General features: G+C 43.6%; 1 protein-coding gene across 1 annotated transcript; it reads right to left on the bottom strand.

Annotated features, from left to right (window-relative positions):
* Positions 1 to 4,419: 4,419 nt before the first annotated feature.
* Positions 4,420 to 20,274, bottom strand: LOC129653658 (pregnancy-associated glycoprotein 2-like). The gene is made up of 10 exons (XM_055583390.1): positions 20,253 to 20,274; positions 14,403 to 14,496; positions 12,182 to 12,323; positions 11,103 to 11,220; positions 10,856 to 10,974; positions 9,315 to 9,508; positions 8,256 to 8,372; positions 6,604 to 6,745; positions 6,420 to 6,518; positions 4,420 to 4,713 (listed from the first exon to the last, which is right to left on the bottom strand). Exons 1-10 carry the CDS (start codon positions 20,272 to 20,274, stop codon positions 4,567 to 4,569), a joined length of 1,194 nt encoding a protein of 397 aa, XP_055439365.1. The 3' UTR covers positions 4,420 to 4,566.
* Positions 20,275 to 21,244: the final 970 nt, after the last annotated feature.

Consider the following 21,244-nt stretch of genomic DNA (forward strand, 5'->3'; position numbering starts at 1 on the left):
TACCATTTCTGTCCTTTTTCGAGCCCATCTAACACCATACACAAAAATAAACTCAAAATGGATTAAAGATCTAAACGTAAGACCAAAAATTATAAAATTCCTAGAGGAGAACATAGGCAAAACATTCTCCAACATACATCACAGCAGGATCCTCTATGAACCACCTCCCAGAATATTGGAAATAAAAGCAAAAAGAAATAAATGGGACCTAATTAAATTTAAAAGCTTCTGCACAACAAAGGAAACTATAAGCAAGGTGAAAAGACAGCCTTCAGAATGGGAGAAAATACTAGCAAATGAAGCAACTGACAAACAACTAATCTCAAAAATATACAAGCAACTCCTACAGCTCAACTCCAGAAAAATAAATGACCCAATCAAAAAATGGGCCAAAGAACTAAATAGACATTTCTCCAAAGAAGACATACAAATGGCTAACAAACACATGAAAAGATGCTCATCACTCATTATCAGAGAAATGCAAATCAAAACCACTATGAGGTACCATTTACACCAGTCAGAATGGCTGCTACCCAGAAATCTACAAGCAATAAATGCTGGAGAGGGTGTGGAGAAAAGGGAACCCTCTTACACTGTTGGTGGGAATGCAAACTAGTACAGCCACTCTGGAGAACAGTGTGGAGATTCCTTAAAAAACTGGAAATAGAACTGCCTTATGATCCAGCAATCCCACTGCTGGGCATACACACTGAGGAAACCAGAAGGGAAAGAGACACATGTACCCCAATGTTCACCACAGCACTGTTTATAATAGCCAGGACATGGAAGCAACCTAGATGTCCATCAGCAGATGAATGGATAAGAAAGCTGTGGCACATATACACAATGGAGTATTACTCAGCCATTAAAAAGAATACATTTGAATCAGTTCTAATGAGGTGGATGAAACTGGAGCCTATTATACAGAATGAAGTAAACCAGAAAGAAAAATACCAATACAGTATACTAAAGCATATATATGGAATTTAGAAAGATGGTAACAATAACCCTGTATATGAGACAGCAAAAGAGACACTGATGTATAGAACAGTCTTTTGGACTCTGTGGGAGAGGGAGAGGGTGGGATGATTTGGGAGAATGGCATTGAAACATGTATAATATCATATATGAAACGAGTCGCCAGTCCAGGTTCGATGCATGATACTGGATGCTTGGAGCTGGTGCACTGGGACGACCCAGAGGGATGGTATGGGGAGGGAGGAGGGAGGAGGGTTCAGGATGGGGAACACATGTATACTTGTGGCGGATTCATTTTGATATATGGCAAAACCAATACAATATTGTAAAGTTAAAAAATAAAATTAAAAAAAAAAAAAAGGAATCTCCACACTGTTCTCCATAGTGGCTGTACTAGTTTGCATTCCCACCAACAGTGTAAGAGGGTTCCCTTTTCTCCATACACTCTGCAGCATTTATTGTTTGTAGACTTTTGGATAGCAGCCATTCTGACTGGCATGAAATGGTACCTCATTGTGATTTCGATTTGCATTTCTCTGATAATGAATGATGTTGAGCATCTTTTCTTGTGTTTGTTAGTTTAGTTAGTACATGTTTGGAACACATGTACACCCATGGTGGATTCAAGTCAATCTAGGGGAAAACCAATACAATATTGTAAAGGAAAATAAATAAATGAAATAATTTTTAAAAATTAAAATAAAAAACACAACTACTGACTTCAGTGATGTTCAGTGACTGAACGTATTCTGTGGGAAAAAAAGACAGACCCTTATTTGAAATGTTCTTTTAAAATATTTTTTTCATTTTTCCTGAAGTTATTTTAAGGAAGAGGTTACCATTTCAAATATATACATAACCACCAAAATCTTTTGTTTCAAATTAAATTAATATCCAATATCTAGTCCATGTTCAAATTTATCTGTGCTGTGCATAGACTCTCAGTCATGTCTGACCCTTTGTGACCCCATGGACTGTAGCCTGCCAAGCTCCTCCATCCATGGGGATTCTCCAGTCAATAATACTGGAGTGGGTTGCCTTGCCCTTCTCCAGGGGATCATTCCAACCTAGGGAAAAACCCAGGTCTCTCTCATTGCAGGTGGATTCTTTACCATCTGAACCACCAGGGAAACCCAAATTTCTCTAATCCTCTGAAAAATGTCTTTTAACAGTTTATTTATTCAAATCAGAGTCTAGACAATGTACACATATATTGCATGAGACCTTTCTCAGACTTTAACTAAATAACAATCTCCCCCCATTTTATGCCATTTATTTGTTTAAAAAGTGGGAGTAGATGGGGTGGTTTGTCTCATAAAATGTTTCAAGTATTAGGTTTAGAGCAGGGCTCCACAACACTGGTACCAGGACCAGTACCAGTCCTTGGTCTATTAGGAACCAGACAGCACAGCAGGAGGTGAGCAGCAGGCCAGTGAGTGAGGCTTCATCTGTATTTACAGCTGCTCCCCAGGGCTCTCCCATCACCCCCAGATGGAACAGTCTAGTTCCAGGAAAACAAGGTCTGGGCTCCCACTGATTCTGCCTTGTGGACAGCTGTCTAATTATTTCATTATATATCACAATGTAATAATAATAGAGATAAAGTACACAATAAATATAATGCCCTTGATTCATCCTGAAATAATCCCCTCGCTCTGCCCTGTGGAAAAATAGTCTTTCAGGAAACCAGTCCCTAGTGCTGATAAAGTTGGGGTCCACTGGCTTAGAGGATTACTTCCCTGTTCCTTTGTCTATGTACTTCCCTGAAAACTGGTAGTTAGATCCAGACTTGAGTTCAGCAAATTTTATTGGAATATTTCATATGTTGTTCCACATATTTCTTAAGGCACCATTCCAAGAGACTCATAATTTCTAGTTGCCCTACTTTGATTGAATCTTAGATACAGCGGGTCCTGAGTTGCCAACCTCTTGCATCCATTATAAACTTCCCCTTTAACATTTCATCTAATGGTTTTAGCATCCATTGATGACCTTGTCCTAGATCCATTGTTTCATGAAGCTGTTGCAAATAGTGGTTTCCTGATTCTAACATTTCTTCTGATTTAATTCATGAAATTCTTCAAGTAAAGAAAACATTTCACCATTAACTATTGTACAAGCTGAGGAGGGGAGTAAGTGAAGCCAGCTCTTTAGCTCCCGGTGGAGCCAGGAAAACAGAAGTCCTGGCTCAGTCAGAGTTCCCATCATGGTTCAGAAACAGCAGTCATTTTGATGACTCAATATTGAGCCCTGTTGGTGGCAGGAGTTGCCTCTAAACAGAAGATTGCCACCCCAAGAGGCAGAATAATTCATATTTGCTCCAGACTCAGGAATTCAAAAAGCTTTCTCAGGGCTACTTGCTCCTCCCAGGCACACATACATTCTCCAAGGTGGAATTATCATCTTGATGCCCACTTTCCTCATGAGGAAACAGGTTAAGGGACTTGATCAAGGCCCCACAACTAGGGATATGAGGAGCCAACGTGCAAACTCAGGACATCAGTTCCCAAATTGTGTGGTTTTGCTCTGCTCCCACCAGAGATGGAGGGTGCTGACCTGCCACTAATTGTGAAGGCAGAAGCAAGCAATATCCAGGCTTAAAATGAAGAAAGTGAGGAAAACAACTAGACCATTCAAGTATCACCTAAATCAAATCCCTTATGGTTATACAGTGGAGGTGACAGATTCAAGGGATTAAATCTGGTAGACAGGGTGCCTGAAGAACTAATGATGGAGGTTTGACAGTGATCAAACCATTCCCAAGACACAGAAATGCAAGAAGGCAAAGTGGTTGGTTATCTGAGGATGGCTACAAATAGCAGAGAAAAGAAGAGAAGTGAAAGCAAACGGAAAAGAGAAAGTTAAAACCAAAGGAATGCAGACTTCCAGAGAAGAGCAAGGAGAGATAAGAAAGCCTTCTTAAGTGAACAGTGCAAGAAATAGAGAAAAACAATAGAATTGCAAAGACAAGACATCTCTTCAAGAAAATTGGAGATACCATACGGACATGTGATCTGAGGTGGACTAGTCAAAGCACTCCCTTGAACCTTCAGGTCTCTGAGCTTCTTTCCTTATGGGTTAGATGCCTTAGGGATATAAAACCCTAGGGCAGGTAGCTCTGGTCTCCCTCACTAGGTGTAGAAGCCTTAAGGAAGAAAGCTGTCAGGCTAAGACAATCAAAGAAGAGAGAGGGGAAAGAGCGAGGGTGAGAAAGAGAGAACTGATGACTTCTGATTTCTTGGGTCCAGTCACTGAGATCTTTCTATCTGCTCTGGTTCCTATGTACAGGATCTCCAGTGTTCTTCTGAAAAGTCTCCCCTTTACTTGAAACCAGCTGGAGTTGAGCTCCTCTCCCTAGTGCTTCAAACTTGGTTCTAGATCCTCCCTGATTATGATGCACCTCCCAGACCCAAAAAGAGGCACCCATTTGTTTTAGCACCATTAAGAGTAAAACATTTTATTCTTTACTGAGAATAGAGTTTGCAGAGCACCAAACACAGTTCACCAGCATCTCTGGGCAGGAGTGCCCTAGTGTGAGCGAGTGTGTGTTAGGAGCAGCCTGATTGATTCCTGAACGAGTCCAAGCATTTACACTGCTGGAGCCAGGCCAATCCTGTCATTTCTTCGATCAAAAACTGCGAAGTACTGTCTCAGGAAGGCGTCACCCAGGATCCAGGTCTCTGGAGAGCTAGTTTCTGTGCCCCCATGAAAGATGCTAAGGCAGAAGTTTTGAGCCTTGGGGAGTTAAGAGAGACACACCAGTCAGCCTGTGTGCTTACTGCAACTCCCTCCTCAATATCCAGACCTGGCATACTTCTTGGTTTTATTTCCCTCTTTTGGTAAGTATCAGGTGATTTTCTCAGAAGCTGGGGATATGAGGGTTCATCCAAAACCAAAAAGGACCAAAGCATGTGGTTGCAATATGGCAGGAGTGTGGGGAGGGGAGGATTGGGAGTTTGGAATGATCAGATGCAAAGTAATATACAGAGGAATGATAAGCAACAAAGTCCTACTTCTGGAGCAAGGAACTGTATTCAATATTTATTGACTAACTGATGAAAAAGAATATATATATTTGTATATGTACAGCTAAAACACTTAGCTGTGCAGCAGAACTTAAGGCAAAGCTGAAGATCAGCTATACTGCAACACGTTTTTTTAAGAAAAGAACAAGAGTGCCTCCTAGTTCTCCTCACACTCTCTGTTTCTTTCCTTCTGACTCCTGCTCCTTGTTTTCTCTGCAGAGAATGCCTGTTCTTCTCCTGCGTCCCCCAAACCAGTTCTTTTTAACTTTTAATTTTGTTTTGGAGTATAGCTGACTAACAGTATTTGAAGTTTCAGGTGGACAGTAAAGGGATTCAGTCATACATATACATGTATCCTTGTCCCAGAGACACACCCCTCCCATCCAGGCTGCCACCTTATGTTGAGCAGTGTTCCCTGTGCTATACAGTAGCTCACTGTTGGTTATGCATGTTAAATACATTCAAAGCAGTGCTCACAACATATTCTTTAAGCCTTCTCTCAGCCCCTCTGAGAAGACTGTTTGGACCCACACTCAGCCTTTGGTCACTTCAGGTTTGGCTGGGTGACTTATTCTGGTCTCCATCCCCGCCAGTTGGTCCATAGCCCAAATTACCCCTAATAAATCCCAGGGTCCCTTTGCAGAGCACCACGGGGTGCCATTTGCATGGAACCCAGGGCAGATTTGCCTAGACCCAAGCAGGCCTCCCTATGGTGTCATGAGTCAGGGGTTTTAGAATTACTGCAGTTCCCTCTCTTCCTCAAAGCCTTCTTTGAGCCCAACAGCCTGCTCTGAACTCCCACAGGGAGCTGATGTGAAGCCTCCACCTTGTGTTAGGTCTGAGAAGTCACTGTGCACCCTTTAATCACCTTAGCATCCAACCTCCCCATAGAGGGGCCAGGTAGCCTGACTTACAGAGGGGAAACTGGAGAAGTTGCAGTCAAGATCTATGATAGCCATGTAATTTATTGTAACTGGGACAATTTCAAGAAGGAAAGGGAGACTGTTAATCATTATGGTGGGAGCACACACAGGGACTGCCACCAGCCAACCCCCCTTGTCACATGTCCTATTTTAGGGATCCCTAGAGCTGACTTTCTGTATTTCTGCATCTGAGGGCTCTAGTAGAACTGAAGATCTATGAAGGCAGAGGCCCTTAGTGTTCCCCTCTCCTTGTGACTCCCACCATGCCATCACGGAGTGGTGTCTCCATGTTTATTTCAGGAGGATGGATGTCCCAGACTGTCCTCTACTCTCAAGTGGTTGATTTTGTGGACGTGCTGGCCCACCCATAGTGGATCAGCAGCATCTGCAATGGTGTGGCTTGGCCTGCAGAGGGTGCCCTCCTCCCGGCAGTAGCCCAAGAGTTCCTGAAAACCCCAATTTAGAGAACAAACCCTCAGGGATGGCCCCTCACCTTGATGATGTAGGCTTGAGGGGGCAGTGGATAGTCGATGCCATTGATGTTGAAGATGACAGGAGGCAGGGTCTTGACGGCATCACATGAAACCACATACTGTTAGAGAGAAGGAGAGAGGTTGGCCCAGAGAATCCTTATTTTGTGGGGAGACTGGGAGTGATCCTGTAGCATGACCCTTTACCTCAGAACCCTGGTGCCTGGCATTCATGAGCTTGTGGATGTTGGTGACCAGTCTTGTTGGGCCATGGATCATTGATGTCCCAGTGTCCAAAAGGGCCTGACATCCACGAGAACAAGCAGTAACATTCCCATTTATGCTGATGCTGAGAGACAGTAGGACAAAGCGGGCATCAGGGTCATACGGAAAGCTGCTTCACAGCTGCCCCTTCCCTGACTGTCTCCTGAACAGAGCTTCATCTCTTGCCCTGACTTTTCCTTTGCTCTGATCACAGCACCTTCCTTGACATGCGTGAATGCAGTACTTGAATACACCAGGCTCTTTAATACCTTGACACATGCTTCCTTCCTAGAAGAGCCCCCTCGCCTCTGACTAGCTAATTTCTCCTCATCTTCCAGATTCCAGCTTAACTGTCGTGGTTCCAGGGAAGTCTTTCCCCCAGTGTATATCAGTCTCCTGTCTTCGTCACTCTCTGTATCTCTATAGACCCTTCCTCATGTCTAGCATGTACCAAAGTGACAATTTACTCTGTGTGTGTGTCATTTCTTGTACATTTGCCTTCTTAGATGTGAGGATGAGTTTTATTCTCATCACATCCCTAAAGTGCCTGGCACACAGTGGATGCACAATGCTTGTCTGTTGAATGAGTGAATGAAGACTGTGAAAATAATGAATGAAGACCATCCAGAGAGGTATATCTGATGTCTCACCAACAATGGGACAAACACACAGTAAAGATGGAGGTTCCTGCGGCAGCAGATTCTCATAGGGGTAGGGGAGACCGGCTGCCCTGGGAGGGGATGTCTCTGAGCAGCAACCCCTCACTGGGCTCAGACCCTGAGACACTGACCAGGTGATACCTGACTAGACACAGAACCTCAATGGACCAGTAAGCTTTTATCTGAGGGTCAAACACAGAATCTCATCAATGATTACCTCTTCTTCTCAAGCCAGTCTTGGATCCCACCTTCCCGATTCTCTAACCCCAGCCCCATGTGTGCCCAGGGACATGGGGTGTCTCTTTTTATGAGTCACTTTCGGGTCCCAAGACTGTGGCCAACCTCTCTCCACTGCTGGCTAGCTTCTCCCTAAGGAGACCAGTTTTCCCCATTTCTTCAGGACTTTCCCTATTTTTAAACTGACATTTATCTGTACTAACTTCCTTGGTCCCATGTAGCCCTCGACAGTTGGTCATGTTATCACAGCTCTGTTCAGGCTGAGGAAATTTTCCCTGATCCTCTTTTCATCACACTGTAAAGTCCTATAACCATGCTCCCCACCTCACACTCAGGGGTGCAGTCCTCCCACAGCTGCACAGGCCTCTCTGGACCCTGTGATGGACCCTGTTTAGAGCCCTGGTCAGGAGGCCTGGGGTGATTATGAACCCATGGGTGATTTGTGTATCTGTGTTTCTGTGTTTATATGTGTGTTCATATGTGGCTCTGTGTGTGTACTTGTGTGTCTCTGGCTGGTTATGCATGTTTATTTGTGCCTACTAGTGTCTTTGTATGTGTGCCTGTGTGTCTGTCTGTGTCGTAGTGGTTGGTGTGTATGTTTATTAATTGTGTGTCTGGTAGTGCATTTGTGTGTTTGTCTGTGTCCATGTACAGATATGGGAGCATCACTTGGGGTGATCCTCAGAGGGAGAGGCTTACCGGTTCATGCTTATCTGCCAGTAGCGAGTTTGGGACACTGGCATCCAGTTGAGCTCTCCCTTGTAGTAGCGGTGGTCCACCCCACCAAACATCACCACACTGCCCTCCGGCTTGCATCTATAGAAAGGGGGCAGGGATCCTTTGAGGACAGTAACAACAGCACTGTCTGAGAGTTGTGCTTGTCCACCCATCAAGGCCCTAATAAGGTCCCCACGTACAGATGCAGAAATAGAGTCTAGGAGCAATTGAGAACCAGACTGAGGGTGGTCGCTGGCTAATGAGTGGCACAGAGGAGGTTAGAAGCTGGGCCACCTGGCAGGTCTCTATCCACTCAGTCTTCAGAAGAGGCCCTGGACCTCCTGCGACCTGAGTGGTCAGATACTCTCAGAGGACAGTGTGCTGAAGGCTTTTGGCTTCCCCCTGTACGGTCTGTTTTTTTGTTTGTTTGTTTGTTTGTTTTCAGAAAAACTAAGGCCTGAAAACACTAAGGGTGTGGCTTCAAGTCATTCAGGGTTGGCTTCACTGGCCCGTGACCTGTGCTGTTCATTGGGCCCCACACTCAGCTGGGCCCCCACCTCTGCTCTCCCTGTCTTGAAATTCCCAATAGTTGTTGAAAAAGAAATCCCACACTTTTGTTTTGGGTCTCACGCTTTCATTTTGCACTGGCTCCTGCAAATTGTTTAGCTGGTCCTGGGTGCCCAGTTAAATGTTCGTGAGGAAGGAAAGATTTCCACCATCCCTCTCTTTCCTTCCATGTCAAATTCATCAGCAAATCCTGTTGCCTTTTCTTCCAACTTGTATCCTGACACCTTGCATTAGTTTTCCTTTTCGCTCACCCCCTACCCCAAGCCCCAGCTCTTGCATCCAGGAGCCTGGTTATGTACCAATAAAATTTTATTTATAAAAGCCAGTGGTGAGCCCAGGTGGGGCCCTGGGGCCATAGTTATCCTGGGTTAGATCATCTCTCAGCATACTTCTGTATCAATTGTTGCATAATTTTCATGCAAATGAAAGCATCTTACAACTAATTTGGAGAGGGACTGTCCAGCTCAGACTTACTTGTTCAAGTAGAAGGCAAAGACAGGCTCAGAAAAGGCACCTTGCGACCACAAGTTGTCAAAGATGGGGATGATACCTTTGGTGCTGATGGAGGGGAAGGCCAAGCCCAGGACGCCATCAAAGGGTGCACCATCAAACCCATATTCCTCCAGGCTTAGGCCAAACGACTGTTTAAGGCTAACAAGGTTCCCGATCTGTGGGCGAGAAGAGTGTTCCCACATAAAGTTTTTTTAAGTGGGTCTAGGCTTGGGCTGAGGAAGAGATGCCATTAGCATTGCAGAGATCTGAGGTCTTTGTGTGTCCTTGGTAGACCTCAGATTTTTAGACCTACCCTGAAGGGGAATTTGGGTTCCATTTATGTGGTCTGTGGATTTAGACAGGGTACTCAGGGCTGGTGCACTGGCATGATTCTGAAGGATGGGATGGGGAGTGGGTCTCAGGTTGGAGAACACAGGAACACCCATGGCTGATTCATGTCAATGTATGGCAAAAACCATTACAATACTGTAAAGTAATTAGCCTCCAATTAAAAAAAAAAAAAATCTGCTCCTGTGAAAAACACCATCTGAGTGAGTCAAATTGGCCTCATGCCTTCTTGTACCGATGGGGCAACCGAGTCTGGCCAGGACCCAATGGTGCCCCCTTGTGGACAAAATGAGTCAAGAGCAGGAGAGCCTTCTCGGGCATCTCTCTGAACTGATGACAGAAATGGAGTACCTTGATGGTAATGTATTTTGGATTCTGCATCTGCCCAGAAAGACAGAGGTCCATTATACAATGTTTCTGGCAGGGTTCTTATGAAATTACTGCCTGGGAAATACATTTTTGGGGGTATGTGTATGTTTGTGTGAGTGTCTATGAGAGAGAGAGAGAGAGGCGAACTACTCAGGCACTAGGGGGAGGGAGGCTGTAGGTTTTATTAGACTCCCAAAGGCCCCATACGTTGAGAACACACTTAGGCCCACCTACATCTCTGGCATCCTGATTATCCACCCTGCATACCCGAAGTGCTTGACTGCACCCAGGGTCCCCAGATCAGTTTTATCCTTTCCCCAAATACCCACCACCAGCTTCAGTCCTGACAAGCCAGCCCAGCTCCACCGCTTACCACACCTGTGACCTCAGCAAGCCCTTGCTGTCTGCATCTGTTTCCTCATCTGTATCATTAGTTAGTCAACGCACCTGCTGTGTGGGGTTGTTGCAGATTTAAACAAGTTATTACCACAAAAGTGCCTGGAAGTCTGAGAATATAAAAGTTGGTGCTTTTTCCCCCCTCTTCTGGCTCCCAGCAAAATGAACCCTGAGCTGCTCATGGGCAGAGGAGCTGCAAGTCCACAGCCCAAGCCCCTCTCTGGGTTAGCTAATCCATTTGTTTGTGTGTCACTATGGAGACTGTCTCCCCAGGGACAGGATCCTGTGGGTAAAAGGCCAATATCTATGGGAGTTAGGGTAGGACGGTCCTGCCAGCTTGTCCTGTATCTGTTTTGTAAGCAGTGGTCACTCCATAGTCAGTCCTGACTCAGCTTTTTTTTCCACATTACCCGAACGGTGTCAGAGCCAAGAAATCCCTGAATTATCCCAGGTCCATAGGAGATGCTAATAGGCTGGCGTATTTGCCCGAAGCTGGAAGAATTGTGAAGATTGAAGGTTTTGTGTGTATCTGCAAACACAAGAGATGAGTGTCAGTCAGGTGCCAAGGGTGGAGAAGGGAGAGTCAGGGTGGAGAGAAGGGTGAAGGATGGAGAGGGCAAGTAAAAGATGGGTGGATTGGGGGGTGTTTGTACTCACAACAGGCTGGACTGACACAGCCGATGGAAGGCACCCACAAGTCAGCTGAGCCTGTGTCAAAGATGACCTGGAACTCCTGAGGGGGTGTTCCAATGGTGATATTACCCATGTAGGCCATCTATGGGGACCAGGAAGTGTGGGTTAGTGCAGATCTGGCTCCCCTCAATTTCCACACTGCTGCCTCCGTCTGGGTGTCACATGTCTCCTGAGATCACTTTCCAATCACCATGCAGCTCACAGCCTTTATTCTCAGAGGTGCCTGCATTTGATATTTTTTCTTGCACCACGTGGTATGCGGGATATTCACTCTGTGACCAGGAGTTGAAAAAGTACCTCCTGCATTCAAAGCCCAGAGTCATAAGCACTGGACCTCCAGGGAAGTCCTGGTGCCTTCATTTGAAAAGCTCTCTAGTCTCTTCAAACCCAGTCTGAGCACCCCCTTCTCCAGGAGTTCCTTCTTGATCAATCCCAACCACTCCCTCTAAACTCAGACCACATCCAATCAACACCACACAGATGACCCTTTCCTTTGACATATATTTACTTTTTGCCTTTCTCTCAGGCTAGCCTGCACAATCTTGAAGACAATCTTGCCCTTTTTTCTAATCTAATAACAATAACCACAGTGTTAGATTCTTATGGCCTTATGTGGAATAAGGATTCAGTAACTTTTTACTGCTGTGATTCTTGCATCTGTGGAAGCTGAATTCCTCTGCCTGGGGATTCACACTTGCTTTGCAGCTGGCTTTATCTTTTGACTGGAGATGGCTCACCCTTCATCTGTAACTGAGTGGCTCGCTTAGTTCAGAAGGAACAATCTCCCTCAAACTAATGACACATCTTTGACACAGCAATGGATGTTTACCTGCCACCTGGTCATTGCTGGGCCCAGTCACCACAAACCAAGAGTTGAGGATGAGAGTGCCTTCTCCTCTGGAACGGGGTCCCTGTGCCTCAGTGTTTCTGACTCCTGCAGGAGCCCCAGCCCCAAAATCCCACCTGCTACTTCTGGAAGAACCACAATGCTAGACCAGAGCACCAGGGGGCGCTGTGAAGAGCCATTCTCCCAATAAACTCACATCCAGATAGTTCCTCAAGGGGTGAGTAGCTATTCTGGAGTCTCTCTTGGACAGTCTGTAAGCTTGTTCCTCCAGGAAATTGTTCAGCAAGTTTTTTTCCCTCAGGGTTTCTCGCAAGGTCTTCATTTTCCTTAGAGGCAAACTTTCACCCAGGATTAGGAAAAGAAACAGAGAAGATACAATTAGCTATCCTTGTTAAGGTATATCTGTCATTGTAACACACTGTGTATTTTCCAAGCGTTTTTATGAGTGTCACCTTATTATCGGAATGCCATGCAAATACCATGGCAAGGACGTAGGTTTGGATACAGGTTCAGTTGTGTAACATTGGGTAAGACCATTTGGATTCTCAGCTTACCCCTGGGTAAAAAGGTCGAATTTAATGATCCCCCCCCACCCCCACCCCCGCATATAGAAAATTTGGGAGATAAGTGAAGATGGATATAATGTATCTGATATATCTTAAATCTCAATAATGACAGCCATTAGTATTGCCATTGCCATCACACTATATCCTTCTCAAGGAAGCTCAGGGAGGAAGGTTCTAGAAGAGAACCATTATCTTATTTGTACAGGGAAGAAATCTGAAATTCAAGTAGTTTGTCACTTGGATGTGGTCACAGTGCTTGTGAGATGTAAAACAATGAAGAAGTAGCTCTCCCTATCTTCCTCCAATAGAAATGGAACGAGAATTGAGAGAAGAATCCGGGAGATAGCAAACAAATTAGGGAAATTAAGAGGCTAAAGAAGCAAGGATGAGTCGAAACTGAAAAATTAAAAGAAGGAAAAACAACACGGAGAGATCTGAAAGATTGTTGCTGAATGAAAAGACGGCCGGGATTCTTGGCCTCCAGAGGAGAATTCAATCCGGGGCCAGATATGAGGTTTGATCACTCAGAGCTTTGTGTAATAAGGTTTTATTAAAGTATAAGGGAGATAGAGAAAGCTTCTGACATAGGCATCAGAACGGGGCAGAAAGAGTACCCCCCTGCTAGTCTTCAGCTGGATGTTATATAGTCACTAGCAGTCGGTTAATGAAAGAAAGGAATGTCTTAAAACTCAGAATGGCACTAGGCCCCTCACCCATAAGATGCATTTTGGGATAATCTTGGCATCAAATGTTCATCCTGGGCCATAAAATGATTAACTTGAATCTTGTAGAAGGACAGATTACCATACAAATAGTTTTGTTTGCATAGATTAGGAGAACAATATCTGAGTATAACATGCTGGTTTGTCAAGTAGGTTCTGAGCCATGAGGTGGAACTGACTTGAGACAGAGTTTGGGGTAAATGCATAGCACATTAGCATAGCTGAAGTCAAACATTTCCATAAGAAAAATGCATTGGTTATCTCAATTTTTGAGAATAGTTAACTTCAGGTGAAACCAGGTGTCATTATGGCAATACAGTATTTTAAGAGAAACCTCCTTTTAAATTTGTATAGAGAAGGAAAAAAATATCATTAATTTGTTTCCTCCTGCCGCTTAAGAGAGATAAAAATGTCTGACACTTGCAGGCTACTTCCTCCGTTTGGAGACCCCTGGCCTTCCTGCCTATTATCCTCTCAGATCTGCACTCACAGAGACTTCAAAAGAGATGGAGAGATAAATGAGAGAGATGCAGAGATGCAGACATAGACAAATACACACTGAAGTAGAGAGAGAACAGAGAGGACACCTAGAACAAAATGTAGAAAAATGCTATTCCACGGGACCACACATACATTTGTACAGGTTGCAATTGCAAGGAGTTCCATTTTCAGCAGGCCACCACATGATGGTGGTCCAAGAGTTGTGCAACCATGCAAACCTATACCTCGACCCAGGGGCCCACAGTTTCTATAGCAAGGTGCATGCACGTGTGCTAAGCTGCTTCAGTCGTGTCCAACTCTATATGACCCTATGGACCACAGCCTGCCAGGCTCCTCTGCCCGTGGGACTCTCCAGGCAAAAATATTGGAGTGGGTTGCCATGTCCTTCTCCAGAGGATCTTCCCGACCCAGGGATCAAACCCGCATCTCTTACATCTCCTATATTTGAGCGTGGGTCCTTTACCAATAGCACCACCTGGGAAGCCCAAGGCTAAAGAAGCAAGGATAAGTACCTATAGAAAGGTACTTATCAATAAGTAAGAGTTGAACCTTAAGACTATCAGGGAAATATTCCATTTCTTTCTAACCCAGAAAGGAAGATGATGCCTCTTACAGTCCCCATACTTACATGACTATGCACTCTGAGATGGCCACCAGCCCGAGGAGCACAAGCCACTTCATGCTTCTTTCCTGGCTCCGAGTACTCAGGGAAGCTTTAGTTCCTTAGCATGCAGTGGTGACCAGGAGCTTCTAGTTATATGTGCTCTAACCTGCCCTAATTGTCCGCTTTAGGGCACTAATGGATCTGATAAAAATACAAAGCTCTCGATAAAATTTTTATCTCCATCCTTGTCTTTGGTGAATGGTCTTAGAAAATTCTCAGAATACAGAGACTTCTACTGTGATCTCTTCCTTGAGGCTTGGCTTGAAAACCAAAGTGAACTGCATGGACATCTAAGGGGTGGAGAAACTTGCCAACTTGGAGAAAATAACTGCTAAGGACACCATAAAAATGAGTACTAGGGGCCATGCTAGACATTCATGATCTCATGTGGTCTGCCTAGCCATTTCATGAGGTATGGTTTGCTGTCCTCGTTGGAAAGCTGATTGCTAGGAGGCAAAGAGGTCAAATGGAAAAGTGAGGCTTGAGAGGCAGCCCAGGGACATATGAGTGGTTTTAGGTAGTGGGTCTAATGGCAGAGATCAGGGGCACCTATGATGCCAGTCTGCATCAAAGATTTAGGGCAGAGCAGTATTTCAATTGCATGATTTCAGTATTGGAAGAAGTGCCATATGCATCCACAAGATATTTTATATCATCCAACAAACCTACAAGGAAGACATGTGTGCTGGTGTCTGAGTTAGATGGTGGAAAGTCAAAGTTGATCAAGACACAAGTGGTCTTTATCTTAATCGAGCTATCAGTCTAGTTCTCACAAATTCATGGTCCAGGAGGCAAGAGAAATGATACAAAGCCTAGACAGCTGTGCTCAACACTGGGCAGCACATGCCTTTCCACTGGGAGCAGCCTCTCCTCCACTTCAGCCATGCTGGAAAGTGGGTCAGTTGGCCATGTTTTCGAGAGAAGTCAGAAGTCTGGATATTTATGTGCAAGTTCATGATTTTAATGTTAGTAACTAATTTTTATCCCCCTCAAACATAGTGGGAGCCAAATCTCCACCACAGTGGGCTGGATTCAGCCTTCAGTCTATGCAGGTTTTATTTCTGGCCTAGAAGTAGAAATACAATGTGCACAGAGAGGGATTTTAATTCAAGTTGGTTGATTTAAATGAGACTGAATGTATATTAAACATGTTAGTTTTCTTTCTATTTGCAAAGAAAGATCACCAGGGACATATCAATCAATGACCTTAATAATGCCAATTTGCTGAAGATAAATGGATAGATGTCTGATGTAAGTCTCCAGTAGGGCCCATGCCATGAAAAATGTTGACTGCCAAACAAAACACAGAAAAAATAATTTTGAAGTGTCTTATCAATCAAAGAAGGCAAAGAAAACCACACCAGTCTGGGCTCCAACCCAGACTGAGATGAACAGGGCTATCCGTTAAACTGTTACCACAGCCAAAGGAAAGACAAACATGTTTCCTGGCTCTTCCAGGACTCCCAGGGCCTATTCTTGCATGAGATCTATCCTGGATTGTCCCTTGGATACAACAACAGGGGCCTGGTCTGGACACCAGGTGTGTATAAATGGGGCACAATGTCATAACCCTCATTTTTGCAAATTGTTTAAATCCAGTTTTGGTGGTTCAGTCTCTACAGAGGGAATATGATAGCATCTAACAAATGACACACATATTTGCTCTTTAACTCAGCAATTCTACTCCTAGGGATCTACTCAATGACACACTGGTGAAAACATAAAAAGCCATATGCACAAGCTGTCTACTGCACATTGTTTTTAAAAGCAAAATATCAGCAGCATACCTGAAGTGACCATCCATGGGGGAATCTGCAACAAGACATAGGTCATCCCAACACCGGGGTATAATGTGGATGAAGGAGTAGTGGAATAGGTGACATTGTCAACTGTGTATTTAGCTGCCGGGGTCCAGCCCCAGCTGATCCAGGGTATTCGAAGGAGAGACGACATAGGCGAGGGTCAGGAAACAACTGCTTAATTAAACTTTAATGAAGGATATAAAGAGTAATAGAATAAGGATAGCTCAGTGAGGAAATTCAGTGGAGAAAAGAGGCTGAGTAGCTTGGTTTACATGGGAGACCAATAAAACTTCAAGACAAGAAGTTTGCACCACTTACGTAGGCCACAGGCATCCTTCCGTTCTCCCGAAGGAGAGGAGACACTGAGGCCTCCCCGGTCGGATCTTAGAAGCCCAGGCATAATCAGCAAGCATGGTGGGTTCCGCGCTCCAGATGGAGACTCAGCTAGAATTTGGGAGAGAGAGTGACATGGGGAGACCAAGTTTCAGTGAACAAGGCCCGCACTTTATTTTCCAAAGTAGTTTTTATACCTTAAGGTATGCATAGAGGATAATGGGGGAAGGGGTGGAGTCATGCAAGGACAGCAGTTCCTGGTTCTAATCTAAGCCAGGCTTTCAAACTTATCATATGCAAAAGTTCAGGTGATTGACATCATCTTCTGGCCCGGAGGCCTGTTAACATTTTAAGAAACTTATTTTTCTCTAAAGGTGATTATTCCAAAGTCAGGCACCAGCCTCCAAAAAAGCATTGGACAAAGCTGCATTTTACATTTCTATACACCCATTATATCAATCAATACACTGCCAAGGACACAGTAGGTAAGGAGTATGGAGACTTAGCAGCAAACATTGGCCCAACAAGTGAAAAACCCTTCACCAATACAATTTCTAATCAATCTTTTAACTACTCAAAGGAATCTGTGTTTAGGCAGTTTAGAACATCTCCTGCCTCTCACAGTTGGGAGGCTCTGAACAATCACATGTGGCCGGAAAAACCCATTCAGGAAGGCTAGAGGATTTCCAAAGGAGTTTGTAGGTTGAAACACTGTCACATCCAAGAATTATTAACTGGAGCTGTAAGCTAACTCTTTTTTCAGAGAGAGGTAGTGGGAGACAGCCCCCTGTAAAGTCAGAGGTGTAGGTGAAAGCACAAAGCAGAAAGTAGGCAGACTCTGGTTTTGGGGGTAGATGCTCGAGAATTTCCAGGGGGACTCCTGAGGCTCGATCCCGCCTTTGCGTATGCCGAGCCTCCTTCCTCATGACCTTTGTCATGGGCGGAGTGCCTCACGCTGGCTCCCGGCAGTGATAGAATTCCAGTTGAGCTATTACAGATCCTCACTCAATATGCAATATGCCGGCTCCGGGCATTTAGCTTTTTTAAAAAAGAGGGTTCAAAAAAGTTCTTAGAGTTTGTTGCTTCTTATACACATGTATGTCTATTTTCATTTAGAAAGAGTAAAAGAATTAGCCAAAAACTACTAAAATGTAACTTATTGATGAGGGGTAGGGAAGTGAGATTTTTCTTGTTTTATACTTTGATTTGCAGCCATGAAAATGTGTTACAGAATCAAAAAGTAATCACATGTGTCAAAATTGAGAACAAAGATTAATAAGTCTAATTGTAACAAGTTGGTGATTGGCTGTATATATCAAAACATTGCTTGAGTTGCTGTAAAATTCAAAATTATAGCTGTACATGCAGAGTGGAATATCTTCTAAGGACAAAGACAAACAAAAATACTGACCCATATGAAACAAACCAAAAGAAAAACAGAAGCAAAAAACGCAAAGAAATCTGAAGCTATATTTAACAACTTATTGTTGGTGATATTGCTTCTCTTATTGTGAAAGTATCATATATATGTTACAGGTTAAAGTGAGTCAGCAATTAATGCTGATGTTGTTCTGAGGTAAAAAATTCAGTGGTTAGAGAAAAGAGTTTTACATAAAATAAAGAAGCTTAAGCAAAACCATGCAATCTTAAAACTTGAATTGAAAGACTAAGTTTGTACCATCAATTGCATTCCTTTTTTTTTTTAATAAAGAATGTCTATACTTCCTGCTCTGACAACTGAAAAGCTTAGAAGCAATGACAGCTTGATAACAACGACTATCTTGAAGTCTAACATGTAGCCTCTAAATGCATTTCCCACCAGAGGATCCATGGATTCTTAAACAGATGGCTGATTTCAGGACTGGGTGCAGAAATGCACAATATAATCTTGGGACTCTTGAAGGGCAGGAAAGTTGAAGGACTTCAAAGACAAGTGGGGACTGGACAGAAAGTATAGGAATCCATATGAAGAAGCCAAAATTGGGGTAATTTTAGCATTACATCCATTAACTAGAACAAATTAAATGTATAAAAAGTCAGAAATTCAAAATACTATTAGACAACATCTCATTTGTCACTGTGGCAGATTGCTAGGGCATTAACACCGTTCTGAGCGCTGAGAAAGGAAAATAGTCATCAATATTTATGCCTTTTTATTGGTATGTAGCAGATTCCATGTAACTACAAACAGTTAAAAGAATCTTATTTTTAATGAAGAATTCCAGAAATTAAAACAAAAGGAGTGGTAGAAACAGGAAAGCACTATTTTGCAGCATCCTCATGAAACAATGGATCTGGGCAAAGGTCATCAATGGGTGCTGAAACCATAAGCGAAAGGTAGAAAGGGGAGTGTATAATGGATCCATAAAGGTGGCAACATCAGAAGGCACTGCATTTCAGCAGCTCTCAAAGTGAGGCAACTAGAAATAGTGAGACTCTTTAAGTAGCACCATAAGAAATATATATCTGCCTATGAAATATTCCAATAAAAATTTTGAACTCAAGTCTAGATCTACCTACCAGTCTCCCAGGAAAAACACAGATAAAGATATAGAGAACCAATCCTCTAAACCTACATTCCCCCACCTTTTGTCACAAGGGACTAGTTTCCTGGAAGACAATTTTTTCACAAATGTTGGTAGGGAGATGATTTCGTGATGATTGAAGGATATTTCACTTATTGTGCACTTTATTTCTTTTATTATTACATTGGGATATGTAATGAAATAATTATACAGATCATCATAATGCAGAATCGGTGGGAGCCCTGAGCTTGTTTTCCTGGAATGAGACTGTCCATCTCTGGGTGATGGAAGAGCAATGGGGAGCAGCTGTAAATACAGAGGAAGCCTCACTCACTGGCCTGCTGCTCACCTCCTGCTCTGCAACCTGGTTCTCCATAGACCAAGGAATGGTATTTGTCCTGGTGCTGGCGTTGTGGATCCCTGCTCTAAACCCAATACTTGGGACATTCTATAATACAAATCATGCCACTTCCTCCCAGTTTTTTTAACAAATAAATGGCTTTAAAATTGGGGAGAGAGACAGTTATTTAGTCTTAAAAGAGAACAATTTAAAAGTGAAACATATGAGTACATTCTTTCAATAAACTGTGAAAAGACATCTGTTTTTAGAGAATCAGGGAAATTTGAACATGGACTGGATCAGTTCAGTTCAGTCGGTCAGTCGTGTCTGACTCTATGCGACCCCATTAATCACAGCACGCCAGGCTTCCCTGTCCATCACCAACTCCCAGAGTTCACTAAGACTCACGTGCATCGAGTCAGTGATGCCATCCAGCCATTTCATCCTCTGTCGTCCCCTTCTCCTCCTGCCCCCAATCCCTCCCAGCATCAAAGTCTTTTCCAACGAGTCAACTCTTTGCATGAGGTGGCCAAAGTACTGGAGTTTCAGCTTTAGCATCATTCCTTCCAAAGAAATCCCAGGGCTGATCTCCTTCAGAATGGACTGGTTGGATCTCCTTGCAGTCCAAGGGACTCTCAAGAGTCTTCTCCAACACCACAGTTCAAAAGCATCAATTCTTTGGCACTCAGCTTTATTCACAGTCCAACTCTCACATCCATACATGACCACTGGAAAAACCATAGCCTTGACTAGACAGACCTTTGTTGGCAAAGTAATGTCTGCTTTTCAAAATGCTGTCTAGGTTGGTCATAACTTTCCTTCCAAGATCTAAGCATCTTTTAATTTCATGGCTGCAGTCACCATCTGCAGTGACTTTGGAGCCCAAAAAAATAAAGTCTGACACAGTCTCCACTGTTTCCCCATCTATTTCCCATGAAATGATGGGACCAATGCCATGATCTTAGTTTTTTGAATGGTGAACTTTAAGCCAACTTTTTCACTCTCCTCTTTCACTTTCATCAAGAGGCTTTTGAGTTCCTCTTCACTTTCTGCCATAAGGGTGGTGTCATCTGCATATCTGAGGTGATTAATATTTCTCCTGGAAATCTTGATTCCAGCTTGTGCTTCTTCCAGCCCAGCGTTTCTCATGATGTACTCTGCATAGAAGTTAAATAAGCAGGGTGACAATATACAGCCTTGACATACTCCTTTTCCTATTTGGAACCAGCCTGTTGTTCCATGTCCAGTTCTAACTGTTGCTTCCTAACCTGCATATAGGTTTCTCAAGAGGCAGGTCAGATGGTCTGGTATGCCTATATCTCTCAGAATTTTCCACAGTTTATTGGGATCCACACAGTCAAAGGCTTTGGCATAGTCAATAAAGCAGAAATAGATGTTTTTCTGGAATTCTCTTGCTTTTTCCATGATCCAGTGGATGTTGGCAATTTGATCTCTAGTTCCTCTGCCTTTTCTAAAACCAGCTTGAACATCTGGAATTTCATGGTTCACATATTGCTGAAGCCTGGCTTGGAGAATTTTCAGTATTAATTTGCTAGCATGTGAGATGAGTGCCATTGTGCGGTAGTTTGAGCATTTTTTGGCATTGTCTTTCTTTGGGATTGGAATGAAAACTGACCTTTTCCAGTCCTGTGGCCACTGCTGAGTTTTTCAAATTTGCTGGCATATTGAATGCAGCACTTTCACAGCATCATCTTTCAGGATTTAAAATAGCTCAACTGGAATTCCATCACTTCCGCTAGCTTTGTTCATAGTGATGCTTTCTAAGGCCCACTTGACTTCACATTC

The sequence above is a fragment of the Bubalus kerabau genome, chromosome 5, assembly GCF_029407905.1.
Source record: "Bubalus kerabau isolate K-KA32 ecotype Philippines breed swamp buffalo chromosome 5, PCC_UOA_SB_1v2, whole genome shotgun sequence".
NCBI lineage: Eukaryota > Metazoa > Chordata > Mammalia > Artiodactyla > Bovidae > Bubalus > Bubalus kerabau.

Excerpts from the sequence above, each read along its gene's own strand:
- LOC129653658 (XM_055583390.1), bottom strand. The coding sequence starts at position 20,274 with ATGCTTAGATCTTGGAAGGAAA. Across the intron at positions 9,509-10,855 it reads TTGGCTCTGACACCGTTCGG|ATCGGGAACCTTGTTAGCCT; the intron begins GTAATGTGGAAA and ends TCTCGCCCACAG. Across the intron at positions 4,714-6,419 it reads CTCAAGCCTACATCATCAAG|GCTCAAAACTTCTGCCTTAG; the intron begins GTGAGGGGCCAT and ends TAACTCCCCAAG.